This window comes from Cetorhinus maximus, chromosome 17, assembly GCF_964194155.1.
Source record: "Cetorhinus maximus chromosome 17, sCetMax3.hap1.1, whole genome shotgun sequence".
NCBI lineage: Eukaryota > Metazoa > Chordata > Chondrichthyes > Lamniformes > Cetorhinidae > Cetorhinus > Cetorhinus maximus.
The window spans coordinates 101,327,813-101,353,260 of record NC_135895.1 but is presented as its reverse complement, the minus strand read 5'-3'; the positions used below and the strand labels follow the sequence as shown (position 1 = coordinate 101,353,260).

The 25,448-nt window shown below is 43.4% G+C and overlaps 1 protein-coding gene across 5 annotated transcripts in view; it reads left to right on the top strand.

Moving 5' to 3' along the window:
- The window catches only part of crb1 (crumbs cell polarity complex component 1), a 130,993-nt gene that overhangs the window by 64,947 nt on the left and 40,598 nt on the right, over positions 1 to 25,448 (top strand). For all 5 annotated transcript variants that reach the window (XM_078561722.1, XM_078561721.1, XM_078561720.1 and 2 more), the window contains exons 6-8: positions 4,380 to 5,342; positions 8,437 to 8,987; positions 20,283 to 20,448. In XM_078561722.1, coding sequence (XP_078417848.1) covers positions 4,380 to 5,342; positions 8,437 to 8,987; positions 20,283 to 20,448 — 1,680 coding nt within the window. The remainder of the gene's footprint in view (positions 1 to 4,379; positions 5,343 to 8,436; positions 8,988 to 20,282; positions 20,449 to 25,448) is intronic.

Sequence of the window (25,448 nt, the reverse complement as noted above, 5' to 3'; positions counted from 1 at the left end):
TGAGAAATGAACTACGATCGACGGGTGTTGAATCGACACAGGACTGGAGATTTTTTGCATCTTGTTTCCAAAGAGCTCGGATGCAGATCTTTGTATTTTAATCACACTGGGAGCAATGGTCTCATCAGTGTTTAAGGCTTCCTTCATTTTTATGATTGTCATCACAGGTAAATTTTGCTAAAAATATTCTATTCAGTTAAAAAGCACAAGAGTGGAGACCAGTGGTGATACTTTGAAAACTTAGGGGGTGTGGGGAAGGCATAGCTGATACCATCACATATAGAAAGGTGACCTTTTAAGAGCTGTTGCATTGTACATGCCTATTGTAGGTTACTTCTGTAGATATTAAATTTTAATGCATTGTGCTAAAGAAATAAGACATCATTTACACTTTTTGGAAAGCCATCTTTTGACTCTAATCGGTATTCTTTGGATCTAGACAAATCATAATCATAGCTGATTGGTACAGTTCGAGTTTTTAAAATATTTACCAGTCACAGAAATTTTTGCAGATCGCAGATGCGAATTACTTTGCTGCTTTATTGAACTGGAACTATTTTGCTTGAGATTAGCTTCAATTAATTTTCCAAACAACGATATTAAGCTCATAATCAAGAGTCACCAAGATATTTGTCTTTTATGCAGTGTAACCAATAATAGACTAATCCCCACAATCCACTGAGCAGCTGTCCCTTTAGAATGGAAGCTATCAAATGCGTCACTTCCTATGTGCAGATTCCCCTGCAAATTGTCAGTCATGTTTATTAAAACTATTTATATTTCTTTAGAATATCACTTTTGTACAAAGAATAGTGAAGCAAATTGTGATAAACTGCCTTGCGCACATATCCCCAACTGGTTTTCCACAGACTTAAAGGATAATCATTTCAAGGGGAGTATTAAACTCTGTGATGTAGTCGAATTTAAAGATAAAAAACCAGAGGCGATTTTAACTCATTCAAAACCCATCTACTTTCACAGAGATAAAATCGGGCCCCAACTCTCTTAAGTAGATATCAATGTATATAATAAAGTCTTGCAAGTAGCTTGTGCCACATTATGTTTGGCCAAAAAACTCAACTCAAAACTGACTCAAATAACTGCAAATGGTTCATAATCAGAATGTTTGACTCTCATACCTTATTGACTGTGAATATGAACTAATCAAGCGGTGAACCAACATCTATTAGTTCCCTGCGCCGCTGCCCCCCCCAAAAAAAACTCTCCATTTGTTTTCAAAAACAACAGTAAGTTTCACAAAAACAGCAAATCACTTAACCAGTTTTAAACTGCTTCCTGCCAGTGCCTATGATGTTTTCTGAATGAATACAGTAGGTAAGTGTGAAAGTCAACCTACAATTATACTATAATTACACTATTGGGGGGGGTGGGGGGTGGGTGCGAACAGAACTAGGGAATATACATTTCATGTAGTGACTAATAAATCCAACAGGGAATTCAGAAGAACTCTTTACTTAGAGAGAGTGGTTAGAATGTGGAACTTGCTAACATAAGGAATAGCTAAGGTGAATAGAACAGGTGCATTTAAGGGGAAGCTGCATAAATACACCAAGAGAAGGGAATAGAAGGCTACATTGATGGGGTTAGCTGAAGAAGGGTGGGAGGAGGCTAAGGCAAAGCATTAACACCAGCATAGGCCAATACAGCAGCAAAATATTGCAAAGCTGGAAATCTGAAATAAAACAGAGAAAGTTGAAAATACTCAGCAAGTCAGGCAGCATCGAGAGAAACAGATTTGATGTGTCAATCAGACATCAATATGAAATGATAACTCAGACTCTCTCTCTCTCTCTCCGCAGGTGCTGCCAGACCTGCTGAGCATTTCTACCATTCTCTGTTTTTATTACTGACATAGGTCTGTTGGGCCAAATGGCCTGATTCGGTGCTGCATGTTCTACATAATCAGAAATATCATTCTGAAAGTGTACCTATAAAGTTAGCCATCATATGGTTGAAATGCATTCCAGAAATTTCCTTCACCCAGGCCCGACTTTCCCTGTTGATCCTGGGGCTTGAGTTTTGCGGTGGTCCCAGACCTTCAGTTGTTGAACTGGGCTGGGCAATTAGAGCTAAAGTTGATCATTTCTGTGAATGAGGAAATGCGATGTCGGAGTTGCAATTATCAGTCCATTCTAGTGGAACAACAGTATCTTGACAACTCTCGACAATGTCACAGGAGCCAGGAAAAAGTTCAAAGGAACAATTGTTAAATAACAATTTGACCTGATTGGAGCTAGGTTTCTTCTAATTGCTCAAGGAAACTAGCATTTCTATTGGGGTATTTTCATCACAGCAGAAGTGAGTCAGATCTAAATCACCTCAAATGACCACCTGTACAAGGTGTTGTTGAAGACTCGACAGTTGTAAAAGCCTTCCTCATTCAATATTCTACTCATGACAATTTAAGCAATAACTACAGATTCACCATGGGAAATAAGACAAGAGGAAACAATATCCTTTTGTAAATAAATTGAATTTAATATGAAGTGGGTCTAGTGTTTGATATTTCCCCAGCTTCTGAAATAACAGGCATAACATCAAAAATATGACTCAAATTCCAGGGTGCAGTAAACAAGATAACAAGTGCCATCATAAATGAGCAGAGCAGTAAACCATTCCTGCCAATCAGGAGGTAAATACAGCTCAAGGAACTATAATTACACTAGGGTGAAGCATTAGACACTTTAGGTGCATCTTGTTAATTTCATATTATCATTTGATGGGAAAGCCATCACAAATTTTACAGAATTGACGCACGTGCTGCTGAAATTTTTTTATTCATTTATGGGATGTGGGCATCACTAGCTAGGCCAGCATTTATTGCCCAACCCTAATTGCCCTTGGAAAGGTGGTGGTGAGCTGCCTTCTTGAACCGCTGCAGTCAATGTGGTGTAGGTACACCTACAGTGCTGTTAGGGAGGGTGTTCTAGGATTTTGACCCAGTGACAGCAAAGGAATGGCAATAAATTTCCAAGTCAGGATGGTCAGTGGCTTGGAAGAGAACTTCCAGGTGGTGGTGTTCCCATGTGTCTGCTGCCTTATCCTTCTACATGGTAGTGGTCGTGGGTTTGGAATGTGCTGCCTAAGGAGCCTTGGTGAGTTCCTGCAGTGCATCTTGTAGATGGTACACACTGCTGCCATTGTTCGTCGGTAGTGGAGGGAGAGAATGTTTGAGGATGGGATACCAATCAAGCTGACTGCTTTGTCCCAGATGTTGTCAAGCTTCTTGAGTGTTGTTAGAGCTGCACCCATCCAGGCAAGTGGAGAGTATTCCATCACATTCCTGATTTGTGTCTTGTAGATGTGCACAGGCTTTGGGGATTCAGGAGGTGACTTATTCGCTGCAGGATCCCTTGCCTGCTCTTGTAGCCACAGAATTTATATGGCTAGTCCAGTTCAGTTTCTGGTCAATGGTAACACCCAGGATGTTGATAGTGAGGGATTCAGCGATGGTAATGCCATTGAATGTCAAAATTTTAAAATTAAAATGAATTAGCACTTCAATTTATTTGATGATAAAATGTAAACATTTTGACTACAATGAAAAGGAGTTCATTCATTTTGTATTTGCAGAATAGCTTGTCCTTTTCTAATTATATTCTTTAAATAAAGTGACCAGCCCGTTTTTCCTCATTACAGAGGAATCATCCTTCCTGCAATATTTTATGCTGTGCGCATAGAAAGATTGTAAAATTCTATAAGAAGAAAAGGTTGTTATATGGCCTATATAGATGTTATTAAATGTCTATGCACTGAGTCTTCTTATTGTTATGAAGTGTGCATGTATTATATATACAATAGAACTGGTGAGCTGGAGGATATGCTTAAGAGTGATGTTGCAAGTGCAACAATTAAAATGTGTAAAGTAATAAATGTGAAAAGGGGGAGAGGGTGGCAGTGTGGTAATGTTGATAGACTGGTAATCCAGCGGCCCCTACTCTGGGAACATCAGTTCAAATCTCACCATGGCAGCTGGTGAAATTTAAATTCAATTAATAAATCTGGAATATGAAGCTAGACTTAATAATGGTGGCCATAACATCTGTCATCAATTTTGGCAAAAACCCATCCCTTTATTAATGCCCTTTAGGGAAGGAAATCTGCCATCCTCATCTGGTCTGGCCTACATACAACTCCAGACCCACAACAACGTGACTGACTCTTAACTACCCTCTGAAATGGTCTAGCAAGCCACTCAGTTTGAGGGAAATTAGGGATGGGCAACAAATGCTGGCCTTGTCAGTGACACCCACATCCCATGAAAGAATGAAGAAAAGGTGCCTGCAGGAGGTGCACACAAAGTACAAAAGTTTTACAAATTAATAGAAGGGAAAAAAAGTATGTGCTTTCTTTTCAAGGTTCACGCTGTGAGATGGATGTTAATGAGTGTGACTCAAATCCTTGTCAAAATGGTGGAACTTGTCAGAATACCATGGAGAGCTATATGTGCCATTGCCCAGCACGAAATGAACAAGAAATCTTTTATGGAGGCAAGAACTGTACAGACATTCTGACTGGCTGTGAGAACCACGAATGCCAGAACGGAGCGACTTGTATCCCTTACCTAAAGGATGCACAACATAGGCACTATTGCCTCTGTGCTAATGGTTACACTAGATTGAACTGTCAATTATCAACAACCTTCTCTTTTGCAATCGGTGGATATCTTCGTATTAAAACAGCAAGTGCCAGGAAGCATGAAGAGTCAATGGATAAATTTGTCTACCGTGTATTCCTAAGGTGCAGAACTGTACTGTCTAGTGCAATTATATTTCACAGAGGGAACAAAGATACATTTATGAAATTGGAAGTGCTCAATGGGCATTTATTTGCATCTCTGCAAATAAGAAACCAGCTGGTTGCAGGTCTTGAAATTTTTAAGAATGTAAATGATGGTGACTGGCATACTGTGGAAATTATATTCAGCAATGACTTTTCTGTCAAGCTACTGGACAATTCATGCTCAGAAGAATGTGAGATCAAAAAGTTTGTTGGGCTAGAAAGTGGCCAACTTGCTTCTGCATTTGAAAACACCTTCTTTGGAAGCACAGAAAATGAGTACGGACACTTTTCGGAAGGCACCAATGTCATCCAGCCTCGGTCTTACTTTATTGGTTGCCTCCAGGATGTGGAGGTGGATTCGCAAAGAATTGATGTAGAAAATCTTTCAGTTGACTCAGCACTGAACGTCAAACCAGGGTGCAGCAAGAATGAATGGTGCCAGAGGAACCCATGTCAGAGCAAGGGACAATGCATCGACTTGTGGCTAAGTTACAAATGTGAATGTTTCCGACCATACATAGGATTTAACTGTTCAGAAGGTAATTAGCCCAAATAATATTTCTGTTTGTTTTTGATGTAAAATGTCTTCACTGGATATGTTACTTTAACTGTAATTTAAACACTGAGATTTAAGTGAATGGTTTAATGTTGAGTAATTACTAAAACAGATCATAAAGCAACATAAACATTCTCATTTCAATGTAAAATACCTTAATATTTCTTTGATCATTTTAGATTAATGATAAAACTATTACAAAACTACATGATATCAGCAATAAATTGACTTACAAAGCCATGACCAGAAATGTTTCAAATTTATAATTAAACAATTGCATCTGAATTAATTGCAATTGAATATATTATTTGGAATTATAAAATCTTCTCTGTACCACCTTTATAGTAATTATATTTACTTTTATAAATTTTGTCCATTCTCCAGTAGCCTTTCATGTCTATATTACAATTTTTGACTTCTAGCCTTTTGACTTTACCAAAGGGCAGTTTACAGTGAGAATCTTTGGCATATAAACTGATCTTAGGTCTCAGAGCAAAAATTACGAGAGTGAGTCAGCCCGCTGTTTCACCTGATTTATTTACTGACTTTGGTCAAAAAGAAAAATCGGATAGAGTGTTAAGAAGGCTGCTAATTCACTCTTGCCAGCTTTGCACGACTGTCTAAGACCAATGAATGCCCTGTTGGTTAGTTATATCCTTTTAGATTTCAATTAAGTATCTTTCTGCTACATGCAGACTGCCTTCTAAGCTGTGCGTCAGTGAGAATATCCCTGATCTGCTCAGTGAAAGGAATACAAAGTGTCCTTCATACCCCTGCACAGTGGTTCCACACTTAAATCTTCATTGATTGACACTGCATTTACCTGATTCAAATTAGTATCTGCAGCAAGGGTACCCAGGTTTTACTGCCATTCTCCTACCTAGCTCTGCACATATATGTAACCATTCATTGTACAGCACTTCTCCCAGCAATTAAAACGTAAAGATTTAGTGAGCGTTGGTAATACCAGCAGAGCTGTCTAAATATTTAAATGAACTGCAGATAGATTTCAAAGGCGTGAAGAAGATCCAAACATTTTTAAACCTGTTTTACACTCTGGTGGAGTTGAAATGTGTGCTTGAGAGTTTTCTCAGACCTGCTCCTGCTCCATTGCTGATTCTGGATGGGGATTTTAAACCACCACTCATAGTGGGAATGGAGCAAGCACACAGTTAAAATAGCTGTGCAAAGACTTACTGCCTCCTTCCAACTCAGCTTCCTCCTGCCATCATTTTAACTGTGCCTTTCTTTTTGAAGGCCAAGGTGCCCATCGGATTCAAGCAGGAGCCCCGTCAACAGATGCAAATTGGGGTCCTAATACATCATAGAAATACATAGAAGTTACTCAGGGAAAAAGACATTCGGCCCAATGAGCTCATGCAGATGTTTACCCTCCTTGTAAACGAATAGTTCTAATTCTGTTTATCTTCGATCCCTTTTCTAACCTTGAATGCTGTCAGTTCTGCTTCAACCACTCACCGTGAAAGTTAATTCCAGGTCTCACAGCTCCCTGTGTGAAGATGTTTCCCTTGCTTTCTTCTAAATCTATTGCATTTAATCTTGTACCTATGGTCTGGTTTTTGACCCCTCAACTATGGGAAACATTCTGCTGCCACCCAAACTGTCTCATCCTTTAAATAGTTCTGTTATATCATCCCTGTAATCTATATTTTTCTAATGAGTGATCAGATTTTTCAAGTTTTTCTTTGTACTTCCTCATGAGGAGTGTCCGAGTAAGTCTGCATTGTAACCTCACCAAAGCCTTAATATTCCTCCCATAGTGTGGAGCCCAGTACTGCATGTAGTACTAAAACTGAAGCCTTATTAAGGTTTTATATAGGCTCATCATTAGCTTTTGGCTTTTACATTCTAAACCTCTTGAGATGAATCCTAGAATCTATTAGCTTCTTTACATCATTAGCAACCTGATAATATTCTGTGGACCTATATCCCTAAGTCCCTTTGTCCTTCCACAGCTTTGAGCTACTTCCATTCAGTGCATAATTGCTACTGTATTAACCAAAATATATCATCTCATGCTTATATGAAATTTCTTAGCCATTCCTTAGCTCATTCCCATCTTATCAATATCCCTTTATAATTTCCTGTGGCCTTTAAAATATTAACTATACCACCTATTTCGGTTTTACCTACAAATTTTGACACCAGTCCTTCTAGAACCAAGGCCAAATCATTGACATACACAGTGAACTGAAGCATCATTGGGACTCCAGTGGCATTTTAAGGACGTACTGAGTAGGAACCTATTGTGGATGCTCCACTCAGTAAATTCTGTTGGGAAAGAAGAGAAGATCCTTCAATGTAAGCCTGAAACTTATCTGAGTTGCATGTGGAGGGGCAGGAATGTTCTTCTGGGCTCCAAAAAGAAAGTCTCTTTTTACTCTTGATTCCCTGGGCTACCCCCACCACTCTCACTTACCCAAAGAGACTCAATTTCCAACCACCCCAGCCTCTGCTTGAATTACCATCATGCCCACCACCCCTCCCACCACCACCATTTTCATTTGCCCAAAGCTGCAGCTATCTCTTTCCACCCATTTTGGACAGGCAACTGGACAACTGATTGTAAATGAGGCCCAGGGGTTAAAATAGCCCAGGCCTCAACCTGATGATATGGGTGGCTTTGATGTCTCTTGCACCCACCCAATGTCATCTCCTAGTTAAACCCCCACCAGGTTTTCCGCTGCTTTTTCAGCGAAGTTAAGATAGGGGAGCTGGAGCTGTTTTGAGGAAATTCCCAGTTCCTAATGGGTGAGCCAGTTTTCTTGATATAAATACTGAGGTATTAAGTAATTTGGAGATAGGTAAATTCATTTTGATAGGCCATCAAACCCTTCACTTCCATTTTGTGGGAATCATTGAGAGCTTTTCAAGAATAGTTTGAAGGTTCATTTATACAAAACCAGTTACAATAGTCAGGCAAATTACTCACGATGTTATATTAGCCAAACTTTTCCCCAATATAATGGGACGTTTCAATACTTTTAAAAAACTATTTTATAAGTAATACATTGTTTTTAACAAGGCTGATAATCAAATTTCTTTGCCTTTTATAGAAATAATACCAGGCAGATTTGGTCATGAAGATTCTAAAGGCTATGCTATGTTTATCATTGATGACGATCCAGGTGAAGAGGTGGAGATATCAATGTTCATTCGCACACAAAAACCAAATGGTCTGTTATTTGTCCTAAAGAACAGCCGTGCTCAGTATCTCCAAATAGGGTTGGACGCTGGCAGAATCGTTGTCCAATCTCACTTGTCCAAACCCCTCACGGGCGGTCACTACACAACTGACAGCCCTTTTCATTTAATAACAGTGAAGATAAAGAGAAACAAATTGGAACTTGTTCATTCTGGAGAGGTGGTTGATCAGACTCATATTCATCCAATTCGAGTTCAGGCCGGTGATGTGGCGTATATTGGAGGCCTGCCAGATCAGCTACAATCAGTTCATGATGGAAGGTACTTTAAAGGATGTATCCAGGATTTAAAAATCAACAATAAAAGACTGGAGTTTTATCCCATTGGTGTGTCTCAGGATTCTTACAGTAACAGGACACTTGTAAATATAACAAGTGGCTGCAATGATGACAATGCATGTAAGGTACAGTATACGGTTTTCAACACACTTCTAAATTAACTGCATCCTTTATCTGTTCACATGCATATTCGATAAGAGACCAACAGACTGTAATGAAAATCAGCAGAGTGCGATAGCCTCACATACAAAACAGGTAGTTGTCATAAAGTGGCACAGACAGAGTCCACCATTCAGACTGCTCTCTACCCCAAAAGGTACCAGACGGACATAAAATAAATAGGAAAAGTGGAGTGATTATAAATAGAGGAATTTGTTCCACATTAAAATATATTGGGCCAAATCTTTCCAGGGGTGGCAATCATCATTGGATTGTCACTCTGCTCCTATTTGTTTACCTTGCAAGCAGAGCTCAGCATTTCTCACCCAGTCTTCTGAACTGGGCCTCCTGAGAAATGTGGAGCATACCTGCTCCTTGATTCCTTCCTTTATAGTGTCGAGGGAAGCCAAGCATACACCGCTCCCTAGCTGCAATCAGTACTAACTGCTGTCTACCGGTAAGTTTAAATGGCCCAGCCACTTTGAGAAGCTATGGAGAGAATGTAAGTCTATATGGTAAGTGAGTGAGGGGATAGGGTGGGGGTCGAATGGGTCAGGGGAACTTGCAAGGGAATTTGTAGTCAGGGATTGAGGGGGTTAGTAGAGTGGTCAGGGGGATAGTCGAGGACGTGAGAGGATAGTCAGGTGGTCGGGGGGTAATTCAGGGTTTGGGGGGGCTAGTTGGGTGGTCGGGGGTGGTAGCCGGGGTGGAGGGGGTAATCGGGTTGGGGAGGTAGTTGGAAGTCAGGAAGTAGTCTGGGGGGTGGGGGGTATAGTCAGGGGATGGGGGAGATAGGGTGCAGTTGGGGGGCTAGGGTAGTCAGGGAAGGGGGTAGCCGCAGGGGGTGGAGAGGGTAGTTGGGTTGGGGGGTAATCGAGGGGTCCAGTAGGGTGTCAGGGGTCAGTAGTATAGTTACCCAGGAGTTAGAACTGGTTTTAATTCTTCTAACTTTTCCCGGGTAACTATTCTGGTAAGTGAGATGGAACCATCTGAAGAGTCTGACTCTAACTTAGAGTTTCGGAGGGTTCCAGAGGCAGGGTAACTGCCCAATGGAAGTTGAAACTTCCAAGCAACTGCTAAGGAGTCCTTGCATTGGGGCTTCCAAGGGGTTCCCCAGCGCATCTTCCAGGGTACCTCTGGATTATGACCATCGGTTGTTCGGAAGATCTGGGCCATTTATTTTCTCTAAGCTCTCTGAGCATACCACCTACATGCCATGAATTAGAAATTAATCCTGAGTCAAAAATAGCCATTGACTAGCATTTGATTGACTTTTGATCTTGAATGTTTGGTGCATTTATCTCCTGGGGAATTTTGCAGAACTTTAATTTCTTCATCAATAAACCTAAAGACTCCCTACAAAGATGTTCTGATCTTTCTGGAATGTCATTGACTTTTTAAGTATTAAACAATTGGCTTCCAAACAAAGCTTCTCTCAGTGTAGGGAATAATATGGGTTTTTGAACAGGAGTCTTTTATTTTTCTTGAACAATCACAATAATTTGTATTTTTTTTAAGATGTTACGTTCCTCGTTTTTCCCTGTCAGGTCGAAATCTCCAAGTTCATAGATCATCCTCAGCTCAGCAAATTATTGGACATTTTGGCTCCAGTTTCACTTGGAGATGCCACTGCATTAATGGTAGATATTCCATCCCCAGCACTCACCCACCCCGCCACCCACCACAGTACTAATAGTGTCGGAGGATCTGGAAGGTGTAGGAGGAAACCTGCTCATGTACGCACCTCATATGCCCCCAATACCAAATGGTGCAACTCCTGACCCCACATATTACATTTCAGTGTGAGAAATATGGTTGTCTTATGAGGAAAGGTTGAGCAGGTTGGGCCTATAACTCATTGGAGCTCAGAAGAATGAGAGGTGATCTTATTGAAGCTTATAAGATTCTGAGGGGGCTTGACAGGGTAAATAGTGAGAGGATGTTTCCCCTCATAGAGATGAGGAGGAATTCCTTCTTTCAAAGGGTCGTTAGTCTTTGGAATTCTCTTCCCCGGAAAGCAGTAGAGGCTGGGTCATTGAATATATTGAAGGCTGAATTAGGCAGATTTTTTGATCTACAGGGGAGTCAAGGGTTATGGGGAACAGACAGGAAAATAGAGTTAAGGCCACAATCAGATAAGCTAAGACCTTATTGAATGGCAGAGGAATAGGCTTGATGAGCAGAATGGCCTACTCCTGTTCCTATTTCTCATGTTCTTATGATTTTCCATCATATTAATCATTGATTGCCCTCTTTTAATGCTGAACACAAAAACCATCTTTTAGATTCAGTATCCAGTGTCGAAGGAAGGGTGGTGGGGGAGGCATGGGGTGGGTGGTGGAGCTGCTGGAGAAGCATGATTTCTTGCTGGCAGGGCTTGCTGCAGGCACTCACAGGGTGCTACACCGACCCAAGGCCACAACAGAGATTTTCTTTTTTTAAATTCTCCCAGGGACACAAATGTTGCTGGCATCCCAACACAACAGCAGGCCCCAAAGGGAAAGGAAGGAAGAAATTCAACCTGTAGGTCACTATTTCGCTCTCATAAAATGGGTGTCTGACTTTGGGATTTTAGATCTGTTGCCCTTGATGTTGCCTGAAATGGTGCTAGATGCCATATCGGCTCTGGCAACTTTAATTTGTTCAGGGCACCTGACTGAAACAGGAACTTGACTTCTTAAAAGTGCAAATCTGGGTTCTGTGCTGGTTTAGGATTCCAAATAAGGAATTTAGATAGAAATGGATGGGCTTGTGCCACATAATGCTCTGCCTATTTGTGCCATGTTTTAAATGTCCTGATCAATGGTTGTTATAGCAGATGGCAGGAGACCACTCAAAGAACATTTGAGAAAATATTATTTTTTATTTTAGGGAACGGGAATAGCAGGACTTGCTCATCCAGGTCTGCAAAATACCTCCAGTCCTTTGCCACCCAGTCTAGGCATCTTCTCCACCACACCCTGTTCACCCATCCCTGGACATACTAACTTACACACTCCAGTGGCATTTTATCAGTGGCAGATTGGCAATTCACCATCTGGAGAGGCCACCCTTTAAAACCTGGTGATCTCACTGTGGGCTCTCAGCTGGGGGTTGGGGGTGGTGGGGGGGGGTTCCTCCCAGTCGTCCACCTGTATCCTTTGGAGAGCCCCCCAAGTGGCAAAAGCTGTCCTACTGGAATATTCCCCCCTGCCGTCACAATTGACCCACTCCCCCCACCCCCCCACCTCTCCCCCAACATGTGCCACAGAGATCACTAGATCTTTGTCAGAGGCTGTCTTTGAGGTCAGCAGTGAGGGCTGTCACTTTACCATTGACCACAAAATCCAGCCATAAAAATTACAGCACAGAAACAGGTCATTCTGCCTTGTTTACTTCAAGTATTTGTGCACCATAGCCACCATTTTAGATTCAGTGCCATAAATTAGTTTGTTTCAGAGCTACAGATGGCTTGAGTGATCTGGAAAATTGTGGATAAGTACTCAAGTATCAGCACAATAAAACCAATCAACATGTTACTTCATGCTTTACCCTCAAGCTTAAAAGGTTTTACAGAAAATAAGGATGATTATTACTGTATTCTCAGTGCTTGGACCTACACCATCCTGCTTCACAAATGAGAAAATGCAGCACCAGTTGTTTTAAAAAGCTTTGGAACAAAACGTAAAGGAAATCTCTTATTTGCTTCTATCTTATCACATCGTAGCTGTAAAACATTTTATAGGCCAGGATTTTCCGTGCTGGAGTTGGGCGTGTTTGCTGGCGTCAGTAGACAATATGGCGCGATCGGTTTCACAACGGCATGAAACCAGTTTGCGATCATTCGCTCAGCCTGCCAACAGCGGGCCGGGTTTCCTGCCATTGGACATGGGGAACCTCATTGCAATACATCTGCATATCATTATTAGGCCAGCCCGCCGGAATCGTTCCTCCCGCTGGATCGTCTGTCCACATCGGCGGGAAAGCACGGCAGTGCGTTTTGCAACATGGCGGGCTGCACTTTGAGGGGAACTCGGAGGTGAGAACACAGCAATGACGTGCGGCGCTTGCCAGGGTTGCTTGTTGGACTTCAAGCTTGAGGTACATTTTGGAGGGGGGGAGCAATCAAGGGCTGCCTTGCGGTTGAGTGACTTGGGTGGGAAAGGGCTACCTTGCGGTTGGGGCGATTTGTGGTGGGGGGAGCAAGGGTAGCCCTGCTGTTGTGGCGACTTGTGGGGTGGGCAAGGCTGCCTTGCAGTTGAATATAGTGTACAAGCATTCGGGGTGGGCGAGGGTACTTTTCAACCCTTGGGCACAGACTGCAAATTAATGAGTGTTTTAGTGGACGGCAGAACAGTTGAATGACTGAGCATGTTGTACAATCTCCTTGCTAGAGCTGGGCCATGGAGCAGTCACTGGTGGAGGCGCTCACAGCCTCTTGCAATGTCAACATCCCGGTTTGGACTAATATCCCCGATGGTTCAAGCTAACAGAGCAGCCTTGCAGTGTGGGTTAGGAGAATGCCTGTGCCTGAGCTGAGAGCACAGCCTGCAGAGCAATGGACAAAGCTGCTGCCAATCGGTTGGGTGGTGTGGGGAGGAAGTGGGTGGGGTCTCGGGCAATCATGGAGTGCACTAATCTCTGGCCATTTATGTGGTTGCCAGCACTCTCTGGGAAGCATTAAGGGGCCTTCACACTTAACCAGGATGGGTTCTTAGTGCACCCATGCTAACCCTCGTGTCTCTCTCTTTCAACCTGTAGGAGGAGTACATCAGGATCATGGAGCCTGGTGAACTAGCTGTATGCCTCGTGGCGTACAGAGAGCAAAGACGACAGAGTCGAGAGCAACTGAGGCTCCTGGCTGCACAGAGGGAGGAGAAGCACCTTCTAGAAGAAGGGGCGGCTGGGGCTCCCGCACACACCACCGAAGAGCTACAGAAAGCCGTCACTGGTCAGCGCCTAGTGTCTATAGGCGCCACCTTTCATTCCTGCAGATGATCGAGAACCAGTGTCACCGAAGACTGCGTATGTCTAGGGAACTGATCGGTCACATCTGCCACCTGCTGCAAGATTTGGCACCACAGGGACATGGAGGGCATCCACTGCCAGTGGCCATGAAAGTGACAGCAGCGCTTACTTTCTACATCAGTGGCTCCTTTCAGAGCTCCAGAGGTGACCTCTGTGGGATATCACACCTCCACCCACAAATGCATCCATGAGGTCATGGATGCCATCTTTGTGAGGGCACACAACTTTATGCATTTCACCTGGGACCAGGACAACCAGGATGCAAGAGCAATTGGATTCACCCATATCTCAGGTTGCCCACAGGTGTAGGGTGCGATCAACTGCACTCATGTGATGCTCAGGTTACCGTCGCTACACGTGGTCAACTGTGTCAACTGCAAGGGATTCCATTTGCTGAATGCACAGCTGGTGTGCGACCAACAAAAACACATCCTGCAGGTGTGTGCACGGTTTCCAGGGAGTGTGCACGACTCCTACATCCTCAGTTGATCACAGATCCCTGAAGTCTTCCAGGGTCCACAGAAGCTGCAGGGTTGGCTCCTCAGGGACAATGGCTACCCGTGTGGCGGCCTCAGACTGCAGCAGAGTGAAGGTATAACAAGGCTCAAGCTGCAACTCGCAACTTGGTGGAGCAAACCATCGGGATGCTGAAAATGAGGTTCCGGTGCCTGGATTGGTCTGGTGGAGCCCAGCAATACAGTCCACAGAGGGTGTCACACATTGTCGTCGTCTGCTGCGCCCTTTACAACCTGGCGCTGCAACAGGGAGAGGAAATGGCTGAGGGGGAGATGGAGGAGCTGGAGGTATCCTCCGTCAAGAATGCTGCCAACAGAGGTGAGGGTGAGGAGGCCCTCGAAGGCAACGAAGATGGCGATGAGGCCCTCGCACTGGCTAGACAAGGCAGGCACACTCGGGAGGCCCTCATAGCTGCTAGGTTTGTGGAGGATGATGATGACATGCAAGAGGAGATCCCATAGATCCTCACGCTGCATCTATGAATATTTGACTCCAATCTGGCTTATGGCAGTGCAAATACCCTCTGTGATAATGCTCCCGTCATGGAGACGCAGCGTGTCTATATAGTGTGACTAATAGTCGCTCGATTACAGGGGGATGATGATGACATGCAGTGAGGATACTCCATAGATCTTCACATAGCCTCTGAGAATGTCTGACTCCTGTCTGGCTGAGGGCAGTTCACTTTCACTCTTTGATCAGGGTCATACCATAGAGACACAGCCATGAAACTTTAGAAGCATCTGATCCTTTGTCTGCCTTCAGCACCTGAGCCCTTCAGGAGCACAGCATCACTGGTCACAGATGCTGAAGAGATGGGGGCCAGCCCCACCTTAAAGGGGCTGAGAGCACACAGAGAGAATGAAGGAACTCTGTGGCGCCTGCCCATGACCTTCTAGCAGCAATGACCAGCACCGCCGAGGTGCGGGCATCATTAATATTTCCAGGGAGTGTGAGGCTGGATCATCACTTTGGTCTGAAGGATGCACAAAGCACAGGGAAGAGGCCCTGAACTGAGACACCTGCTTTTATCTTGTGTAGAAAGGTTTCAGATCTGAGTGACAAGAACACTGCTCATCAGAACAAGGATCCATAGGCAAGGAGACATTCTGGGGAGTTTATTGACAATAGTGAACAGTATGTTCATGTAATTAACACATGTACAAGTAATTAACACCCATGCCCAGGCTGTGCAACTAATTCTTCTTAACTTCCCTAACCCTGCCTTAGTGCTCCCGGACATCCACAGAAGAATCGGAGGCAGCCTGATCACTGACTGTGATGACCTTGGAGGGCGTCCTCTGGAGGACCCCAGCCCGCTTTCGGGGTCCTGCTGTGTGGCAGTGGTACCCCCCTCGGCCTCTGGAGCTGAGTTGCTGAGGACACAAGGATAGGGGATTCGGATGGGCTGGACATTCCCGGAGTTACCTGGATGGATGGCCTTGGAGTGTGCACTTGCTGATCCTCCTCCCTATGAGTGCCTGAGGGCCCCAGGCTGACTCTTTGAGGAGAAGGGGTAGCTGGAGTGAGATCGAGCTGCTCAGCACCCCTCTCGCGTACACACTGTTGGAGACCAACTATGGCACCAGCAATGGAGTTGAGCCCACGCAGCAGTGCAGCAGTGACGCCCTGGACCAAAGTTTCTATGCTGGCCGCCATCCTACCAGTGTTGACCTCGGTGCATTGGCATGCCGACGCTATCACCTCAGAATGAAGGCGGACCGATTCCTCTATCGTGCCTTGCAATCTGAGGAGTGCAGCGGACATCCCTTCCTGATGTTCCCGAGCTTGCCTTTGCAGCTCTAGCAACTGTGACATGACCGAGCCCAGAGGCTCATCATCTGACTCGGACTCAGCAAATTTCTGGCCTCCAGCAGTCCTCCGGGTGCTGGACACCAGGGAAGTCCTTACTGTCGCCTGCTGTGGATCAGACAGTGCGATATCCTCACCAGACTGTGATCCCGAGGCTATTCTAAAGCTAGGTCCCAATGAGGTGTGTCTCTCTGCACTGGTGGAGGGTGTGGGTGAGCGCTGTGATGGGACTTCAAGGAGGCTGCCTCCCAGATTCCTCTTCAGAGGTTTCTTTGGGGCCTGATTGGAGGACCTCATGAAGGTCATGGAGTCCATTGGCTGTTTCCTAGATGTGCCTGCGGAAGCAAGGGGAGATAATTAGTGCATGGCAGTGGCCTGTGAAACAGGACACATCACTCACAGCAGGATTGTCTGATGGATGTTGCACTGCTGGACCCTCACTTGGTAGAGCACCGCCGACCTCACTGTGAGCACAGGACCAGTTGGTCCAGATTGTCACCGGCCAGCAGGATGGCTTTGTTTTCAAAGCCCATGAGGACCTTGATTTCAGGCATTCCCCCACCAGTCTGCAACCTCTCCCTGTTGTTGTGTGCCAGCTTGTCCTGCATGAATAGAGATGAAGAGAGTAAGCAGCACGCCTGCCAGACCAGATGATAAGTATGCCTGGCATGTGTGGGTGGTGAGTGCCCCATGGACAGGCTGAGGACAATGACAGTGTCTGTGAGAGAGTGAATGGTGATATCCCTTGAACTGGCAGTAAGTGAGATCCCTGTGGATGTGTGATGGGTTTGTGAGTGTGTGATCGAGAGTGATGAGAAGAGTGACTTACCCTGGCCGAACAGAGGAGATCATTCATCTTCTTGCGGCAATGGGTGGCTGTCCTCTTTGAAAGGCATTGGCGCTGACCATAGCTGCCACCACCTCCCAAGGCCGGTTGGTCACGCCATTGCCCATCCTGTAGCCAGAGCGGGAGTAGAGGACACCCTGGTGGTCCTCCATGTCATCCGAAAGGCATTCCACTGACATGTCGTTAAATCTGGGGGCTGCAGTCTTCGTGTCTTTCGTGGACATCTTCCTTTCAGCAGTCGTGGGCTGGAAGCACTGGGATGTGGCGTCCGTGGCTGGACTTTAACTATGGCACCCGGCATGACGAAGCGATGAGGTGATGGAAATCCAAAACAAAAACAGAATTACCTGGAAAAACTCAGCAGGTCTGGCAGCATCGGCGGAGAAGAAAAGAGTTGACGTTTCGAGTCCTCACGACCCTTCAGCAGAACCCAGAGGTGATGGAAATGGTGTGTTTCCCAGGAAGGCATAAATAATGTGGAGGGTTTGGGACGATACAGCTTGAAAACCCTTCATTGTGGCCAATGGGGACTGCCTGCTACTGCACTAAGTGCAAATTTGTGACGATTCCGCCCATAATTACAGAAACTAGATGTTTATTTTTCACTCTTAATTTTAAAAAATAAAATGTCGTGGTGACAGCCAGTGTTAAATACCGACATAGCACTTTGCTAGAGTGTTGGACTCGTTATCTAGAGATCTCAGTTTGAATTCTTGCTTGGCAGTCATCCTTTACTGGCAAATTTCACAACTTAGCTGCAGAAATGGCTCATTGGGGAAACAGCAGGAAAGTTGGATGGAGAGGAATAAAGTAATGCAATTTAGATCACCTGTGGTGGATTTGAAAAGGATGTGTTATCCAACCTTTCATCGGGCAAGGTGGTGGGGAGAAATGGGAAATATGTGTAAAGGAGAACAATTGATCATAGGACTTCAAAGCAGGAGTAGGTCGTTCGAGGCCTGCGAGTCTGCACTAGCATTGGACAAGATCATAGCTGATCTGATTGTGGTCTCATCCCCACTTTCCTTTCTCCCCTGCATAACCCTCGACGCCCTTTTCTCTCCAAAATGTATCTACCTCAGCTTTGAATAAGTTCAGTGAACCAGCCTCCGCCACTTTCTAGGGAACAGAATTCCACAGACTCAAGAGTCTGAGTGAACTTTCTCTGAACTGTTTCTAACACAATTATAACCTTTTTTTCAAAAAAGGAGACTAAAACTGCACACAGTACACAGTAATGTGCGCTTTTATTTAAAAATAAACATTCCTTGATAGCTCAGCAAGTCGAATCAGTGAAAAACTAAGACTTGGATGATTCCCAATCTGTCCTGAATGAGCTACAGGGTTCCTGATCGTGACCCAGTAACTCCTCCCACAGGTGCAGTTATGTGGATATTAGATTAGGACAGGATCAACATGCCTATTTTGTCTCTAATGGTAGAATACCATTCTAGTAGTAGAAGAGTAAACCTACACTTCTACACTATATCAGCAAGGGGTCATAACTCAGGGAAGGAGGGGAGAAACATTGGTGAGAAAGTTAAAATATTATTGGGAATCACTGTATTTGAATATCTTTGCAGTGTTCATTTTTGCTGCATTGTGGACTTGCTGGAGAGAGATTGCTAAGTGCTTGATTTCCATTGAAATATGGGGAAACTTTGCAAGTTTCAACATGATACGCCCTATGATAGCATTATGGAATGACATCACTACCATGCGGGTTGCTGCTTTTGTTTACAGGACGACACAGGTTGAATTTCAACAACTACACATGGCCGTGCTTCCTCATAGCTGTAACAGAAGGTAGTCGTAGAAGTGAAATGGTAGTAAAGAGAGATACTTAATTATGGATGAGTACCAGTCACTGCTGTGTTGTTAGTTTTCAAGATGGGTTTACAATTAATTGTAGATCTTTACTCACATCTCATGCTCCTATAATTATTATTCTGCTTATCATATGCTATTCATATATATCCAAATAGCGGGTATATGATGTGTAACAGTATGATACCAATTCATATCTTACAACTGTGCTGACTGTGAATAATGGTTCATTCTATTAGTGGGATATGGATTATCATTGGCTCATTATATATTCAGTTTGCAAGACACATTAACTAATTAAATCATAAAAATAATATAAATATTAAATACAAATTATTGTACTAAGTGTTTTCTGTGATCTCCCTGTTCTTTATGGTGACATCAGTTCCACGAAGTACAAAAATATTTTTGTGCAAGAGTAGATACTATCGGCAAGCTTTTAATTCACAAAAAAACCACGCACTTGCATGAAGTTAGGCTCAAAATGTGGTATAAAATATATCATGGGCAGAAATCCCATTGTTGGGGGGGGTGGTTGTGTGGGGTCGCGCCGCCATTTTACGTGGTGGGCCAATTAAAGCCCGCCCAGTGTGACGCTTGCCCGGAAGCGCTGAGCACTCCCTGTGCTGAGGCGGGGGGGGGGATTTCCCTGAGTCGGGGCCTGCGCTCTTTTACGCCTGCGCAAAAAAGCACAGGACAGGGAGATTTATTTAAATTTTAAACATCAAAATAAAGAAATTAAAAACTTTTAAAACATGTCCCCTCATGTGACAGTGTCACATGAGCTGGGACATGTCAATTAATTTTTTTGAAAATTTTGATTTAATTTTTAAAACTTCATGAAACCTCACCCCGCCCGTAGATGAGGTTCTATGAAAAATGCGAAGGACGCCTGGGCTCTTCGCCTGCCTCCCCGCCAACCTTAAGGTTGGACGGGCAGCTCATTTAACTATTTCAATTAGTTTTTAACAGGCCTTAATAGGCCTTTGACAGTTTGGTGGGCATGCAGCTGACTCAGCTGCACACCTGCTGAACTGAAAATCTAAATGACACACGGTGACGTCAGGACGCCCGCCCGATGTCACCGCGCATCATTTTATGCGTCGGTGAGCAGGCCCCGCCCCCTGCTCGCCGACGGGAAAATCCTGCCCCATATGTTTTTTTGAACTCTTAGGTTCAATGTCTAAAATTTAATCTGACAAACATTATTTTCCATTCTATAATTCTTAGCTTCTGTTTCTTTCATATCTAGTTAAACCCGTGTCTGAATGGCGGAACCTGTTTCTCCTTCTGGGATGACTTTGTATGCAAGTGTCCTCCAAATACTTCAGGAAAAACCTGCAGCCAAGTCAAGTGGTGCCAGCTCAACCCATGTCCGCTGTACTCAGAATGCCAACCACTCAGTGATGGATTTGATTGTAAGTGGACAGTTTTCAAGCATTTTTGTATTTCCACAGACATGTTCTTGGAAAAGCACTTATATCGGTGTAGCAAAAGCAAAAAGTGTATGGAATACTGGTTAAAGTCATGGTTTAGAAATGATGCATTGATACGAGAATGGTCAATTGCAATGAGAACATGCTTACTAACAGTTTTATTAATCATACATCCTGCTCCCTATTCTTGGCAAAGAATTTTGAACCTAAAGAACAAGTTGAATAAGCTGATTATATTTGAGCATATCATCTGCTGAAACTCCTTGGGCCTGAAATCTCTTGAGCCCTTTCCAACACCAGAAGGGAGACAATACAGGACCTGCAGCTGGTCTACCCCGGCGTTGGCCTGATCCAAATTTCAGGGTTAGTGGTCATTTGCATAAAGGAGGTGGCTGCTCAAACCCTTTACGGCAACTCCTGACAATAATCCTCGTCACCGTGGAAGACCAAGAGTGTCTGAGTGGCACTTTGCTTCTCGGCAGGATTTTGCTGGGAATGGGGTGGGCATGGGGTGCAAGTAGTGGGGAAGAGGGATTCACTAGTTCGACGTAACAGCTTGACATGTTTCTGAATTTTGTTTGGCCATTCTTTCCAAAGAAAAGATTTGGAAATTGATTTACTCTTAATGCAGGTGGTTTCAAAAGCAATGCACATTCTTGCCATTTAAAAAAACAAAGCAGCCGGCCAGATGAATGGTGGCTAATATGCTAAATAGGAAGATGCTTTTCCCAGAGGCTGAATCATAGTTGATTCATTAGCTTGTTCAGAAAGACGCCTCACATCAGGGTATTTTAAAATGCTTTGAGAGAGGTTTTTAATAACAAGAACAAGGACATTACAATTTCAGACTGCGCAGGAAGTTAGGCAGCGAGAGACTGTAAAGTGAGATTGGTTCTATCCTGGGACTGCAGAACAGAACGCAGAACAGCCATTCTGTTTAATTTAAGTAAGACAACCTACCAAAGTAGGATAGCATTATGTTTTTTTGTAAATTGCATCACCAAGCAGATGCAAGTCATACCAATTGAAGTAAGATATTTTGAGTATAACTGTTTCTCTATATGTTTCATCTTCCTGTGGAATAAAACAGTTTATAAATTGAATCAACCTTTGCTTCTGCTCGTGGTAGCTCAATTCACCAGAGGAGATATTAAGGAAATGCACATATAAAAGTCAATGGACATGACTGTCCAGATTTGAAAACGGGAGGGTTCTAAGTTCTAATTCCCAGTGTCTTGGCACCAAATAAATGTCAACTTCCATGAAACTAAGATGAATGAACTGATTGAACTAAAGCTGAGAACAGATCTATGGCAAACCCAGATTTGTAATGCAGTGAAAAAGAAATGGCGCCAATTCCTGCTTTGTAGTTAGGAAATGGCATCATGATCCCCTGCACTCTACAATTCTCTATTCAATATGCCTGCAAGAAGTACCTATCCCCCAGCATGTTGAATTTTTGGTAATGGGGCAAAAGGCCGGAAACGTGATGGAATCAAATCTCGCCCCAAATCAGCCTGGCATACTCCTCATCACCAATCCCCTCCAATGCTCGTATTATTTTCATTCTCTCAAAATTTGCATGAGAATAAATGGTGCCATTCCTGACATTCCTTCATAAAATATTGTCTGACTTATAAAATCCTAATTCACACCCATTCAGAATGCTTTCTACATTTCAATATTGTGGCCTTTTCTGATGTTAAAGTGCCGTGTATTCTGTTATTTTAATGGAGGTGCAAGGAGAGAGACAGGCTCTGGGTATTTGTGCATGAATCTTTGAAAGTGACAGGTCAGGTTAACAAAGCAGTTAATAAAGCATATGGTATCCTAGGCTTTAAAAATGGAGGCCTAACAGTGCAAAAGTCAGGAAGTTTATGCAAAACCTATATAAAACATTAGCTTGGCTCTCGCTGGAGTATTGTGTCCAATTCTGGGCAATTTACTTTAGGAAAGACATGAAGGTTTGGAGAGGGGACTGAAGAGATTTACTCAAATGTTCTAGGGATGAGGGATTATAGCTATGTGAATAGACTGGAGAAACTGGGATTGTGCTCCTTAGAGCAAAGAATGCTAAGAGGAGATCTGTTAGAGGTGTTTAAAATCATGAAGCGTTAAGATAGAGTAAATAAACAGAAACTGTTTCCAATGGCTGAAGGGTCGGTAACCAAAGGACACAATATTTAAGGTGATAAGCAAAAGAACCAGGGGCGATGTGAGGAAAAACTTTTTAGAGAGCAAGTGATTAGGATACACAATACGAAAGTAGGGAGTTTAGGCTTCAGTTATATAAGGCATTGGTGAGACCACACCTGGAACACTGTGTACAGTATTGGGCTCCTTATTTAAGGAAGGATGTAAATGCATTGGAAGCAGTTCAGAGAAGGTTTACTAGACTAATACCTGGAATGAGCGGGTTGTTTTATGAGGAAAGGTTGGACAGACTAGGCTTGTATCCACTGGAATTTAGAAGAGTAAGAGGCGACTTGATTGAAACATATAAGATCCTGAGGGGTCTTGACAGGGTGGATGTGGAAAGAATGTAGAGAATCTAGAACTCGGTCACTGTTTAAAAATAAGGGGTCGCCCATTTAAGACAGGGATGAGGAGAAAAATTTTCTTTCATAGGGTCGTGAGACTTTGGAACTCTCTTCCTGAAAAGGTGGTGGAAGCAGAGTCTTTGAATATTTTTAAGGCAGAGATAGATAGATTCTTGATAAACAAGGGGGTGAAAGGTTATTGGGGATTGGCAGGAATGCGGAGTTGAGATTACAGTCAGATCAGCCATGATCTTATTGAATGGTGGCACAGGCTCGAGGGGCCAAGTGGCCTACTCCTGCTCCTAATTCGTATGTCTGTGTGTTCTTCAAGGAGAAAGAAATGTAGGGATACGGGACAAGGTTTAAGAAGCGTGACTAACTGGATTGCTCTTAGAAAGAGCCAAAACCGACTCGGTTCACTAATTGGCCTCAATTCTACGCTGTACTATTCTAGGATTCTATATTATATCACATCAAAATTTAAAACAAAAACTCAGGTTACCTCTTCAGATGTTAAAGGAAAAGTTAAAGGAGGGACTTCGTAGGAATGGAAAGCTTTTCATATTGATACAATACAACATTTTCATTCAAAATGACTAAGGTTTAGCAAAAAAATCAGCATTTACCTTACGATATCGCCATTTTTCACACTTAAGAACATTTAGTGCTTGGCTCCTAAAATATTGACCTAAGTTTTCTTGTTCCCTTCAGACGCACTGCACATGTACAGTGTTATGCTGTTTTGGATTAGCAACAGAACCCATGAGCATTCTGTTGTACTCGCATGTAAAATGACCTTCTCCACTTTGCCACCAACTAATTAGTCTTATAATTAGATGCTGATGATTCAGCCTGTCATAAAAACACCATTTGCGAAAGCCATGACCTTAAAGTGGTTGCTGTCCATTATAGTGTAGATAAAATTTCTTCTCTGTTCTTTAGAAATGCCTCAATTTATTTAAACTATATGTACAGTGCCATGAAGAAACATTTAATATGATCATGTACTTCAGTAGGATGGGTAATTTTCTACTCAGGATAGAATTAAAAGTATGCCTGAATGCTTAAGAATAGTGTTTGTGAATTACTAGCAATTAATATATTACATTTTAGTCCAAATAAATATTTGAAGCTCCTGTGAGATTAAGTCGAATATTTAAGAGGAAAAAGTTCTCCTTCATCAAGAGAAAATATGAAGGAGGAAAGATGAGAACAGTGCTTTCCCCTTTTCTGAATAGTTAATCTATTGATTTATTTCAATAACTTAAACAGATAGAGAACAAATTTCTCGAAAAATAACCTGTAAGTAGCTTAAATTGAATCTCCCTCTCTTCCCCAAACATAAACATACCAGTGACCAGTGAATGAACTTATCAAATGCATTAATCCTTGAGTTCTTTTATTACCTCCAATGCTCTTGAAAGGCTGCAATGATGCACCTCATTCACATTTCCCATCTTCTGTTCTACCCTCCTTAACCCCAAAATATTTATCAAGATTGTCCTAAGCATCGAATAACTCTAATCAAAAGGACTTTTGCGTGAGTTAGTGAAATATCCATTGCTGCTAGACATTAGAGTCCATTGTACCTTTGCACTAAAGCACGCAGCTTGATTTTTTTTGGGCCAAATTGACCAACTGCATTGAACTTATTGGTGCAATGTTATAATGCAGTTTTTAAGTTATTTTGAGAACTCTCAAAGAATGCCAAGTGTAAGTTAGGTTATTGGAAAGGCTTACAAAGTTCAATGTTCCTGTACGTTTTCCCACTAATTTCAAATTCAAAAAGGCTGAGATTGCCTCATCATCACTGATGTAACCTAACGTTCTGGGGAGAAGCCTATAGAAGCAGGCCTTTAGAGGCCTGAGGGAATATTGTGTACACCTCACTGCCCACTGACATCAAATAAGACTCAGAGAAAGCTCTATGCAGCAGGCCTTGCTGCCCTAAAGAACAATATACATGCTCCATGTGTCTTCCTTACATAAGGGACCAGCTTAAACTTCCCCCAAAATTTCTGGCTACATGACATTCAGAGCTCCAGGCCCTGAACCCAGCCTGGTATCCCACTTCCTCCTCTATAAGGTGAAATCAAGTGTTCCCATGCCAGCACTTTGCAGCCAGAGTGGGAAAGCCCCAGATCTTACCTTATCAGGATAAGCTGCAGCTTCTATCCCACAAAGTCAGGTATAAAATTTTTCCCTGAGTTCATGACCTGATGATTCTAGGGGCAGCATTTTCCCCCTGTTGGTTGGGGTTGGGGGGGGGTGGAATGTGCAGGAGCAGGCGTGGGTGGGTGGGTTCCCGATCGGGTGTGCCGCCATTTTAAGTGGGCAGGCCAATTAAGGCCCACCCAGCGTGACGTCCGCTCGGAAGCGCTATGTGTTCCCTGTGCGGGCGGGGGGGCGGAGATTCCCTGAGCCGGGAGTGCGCTCTTTCGC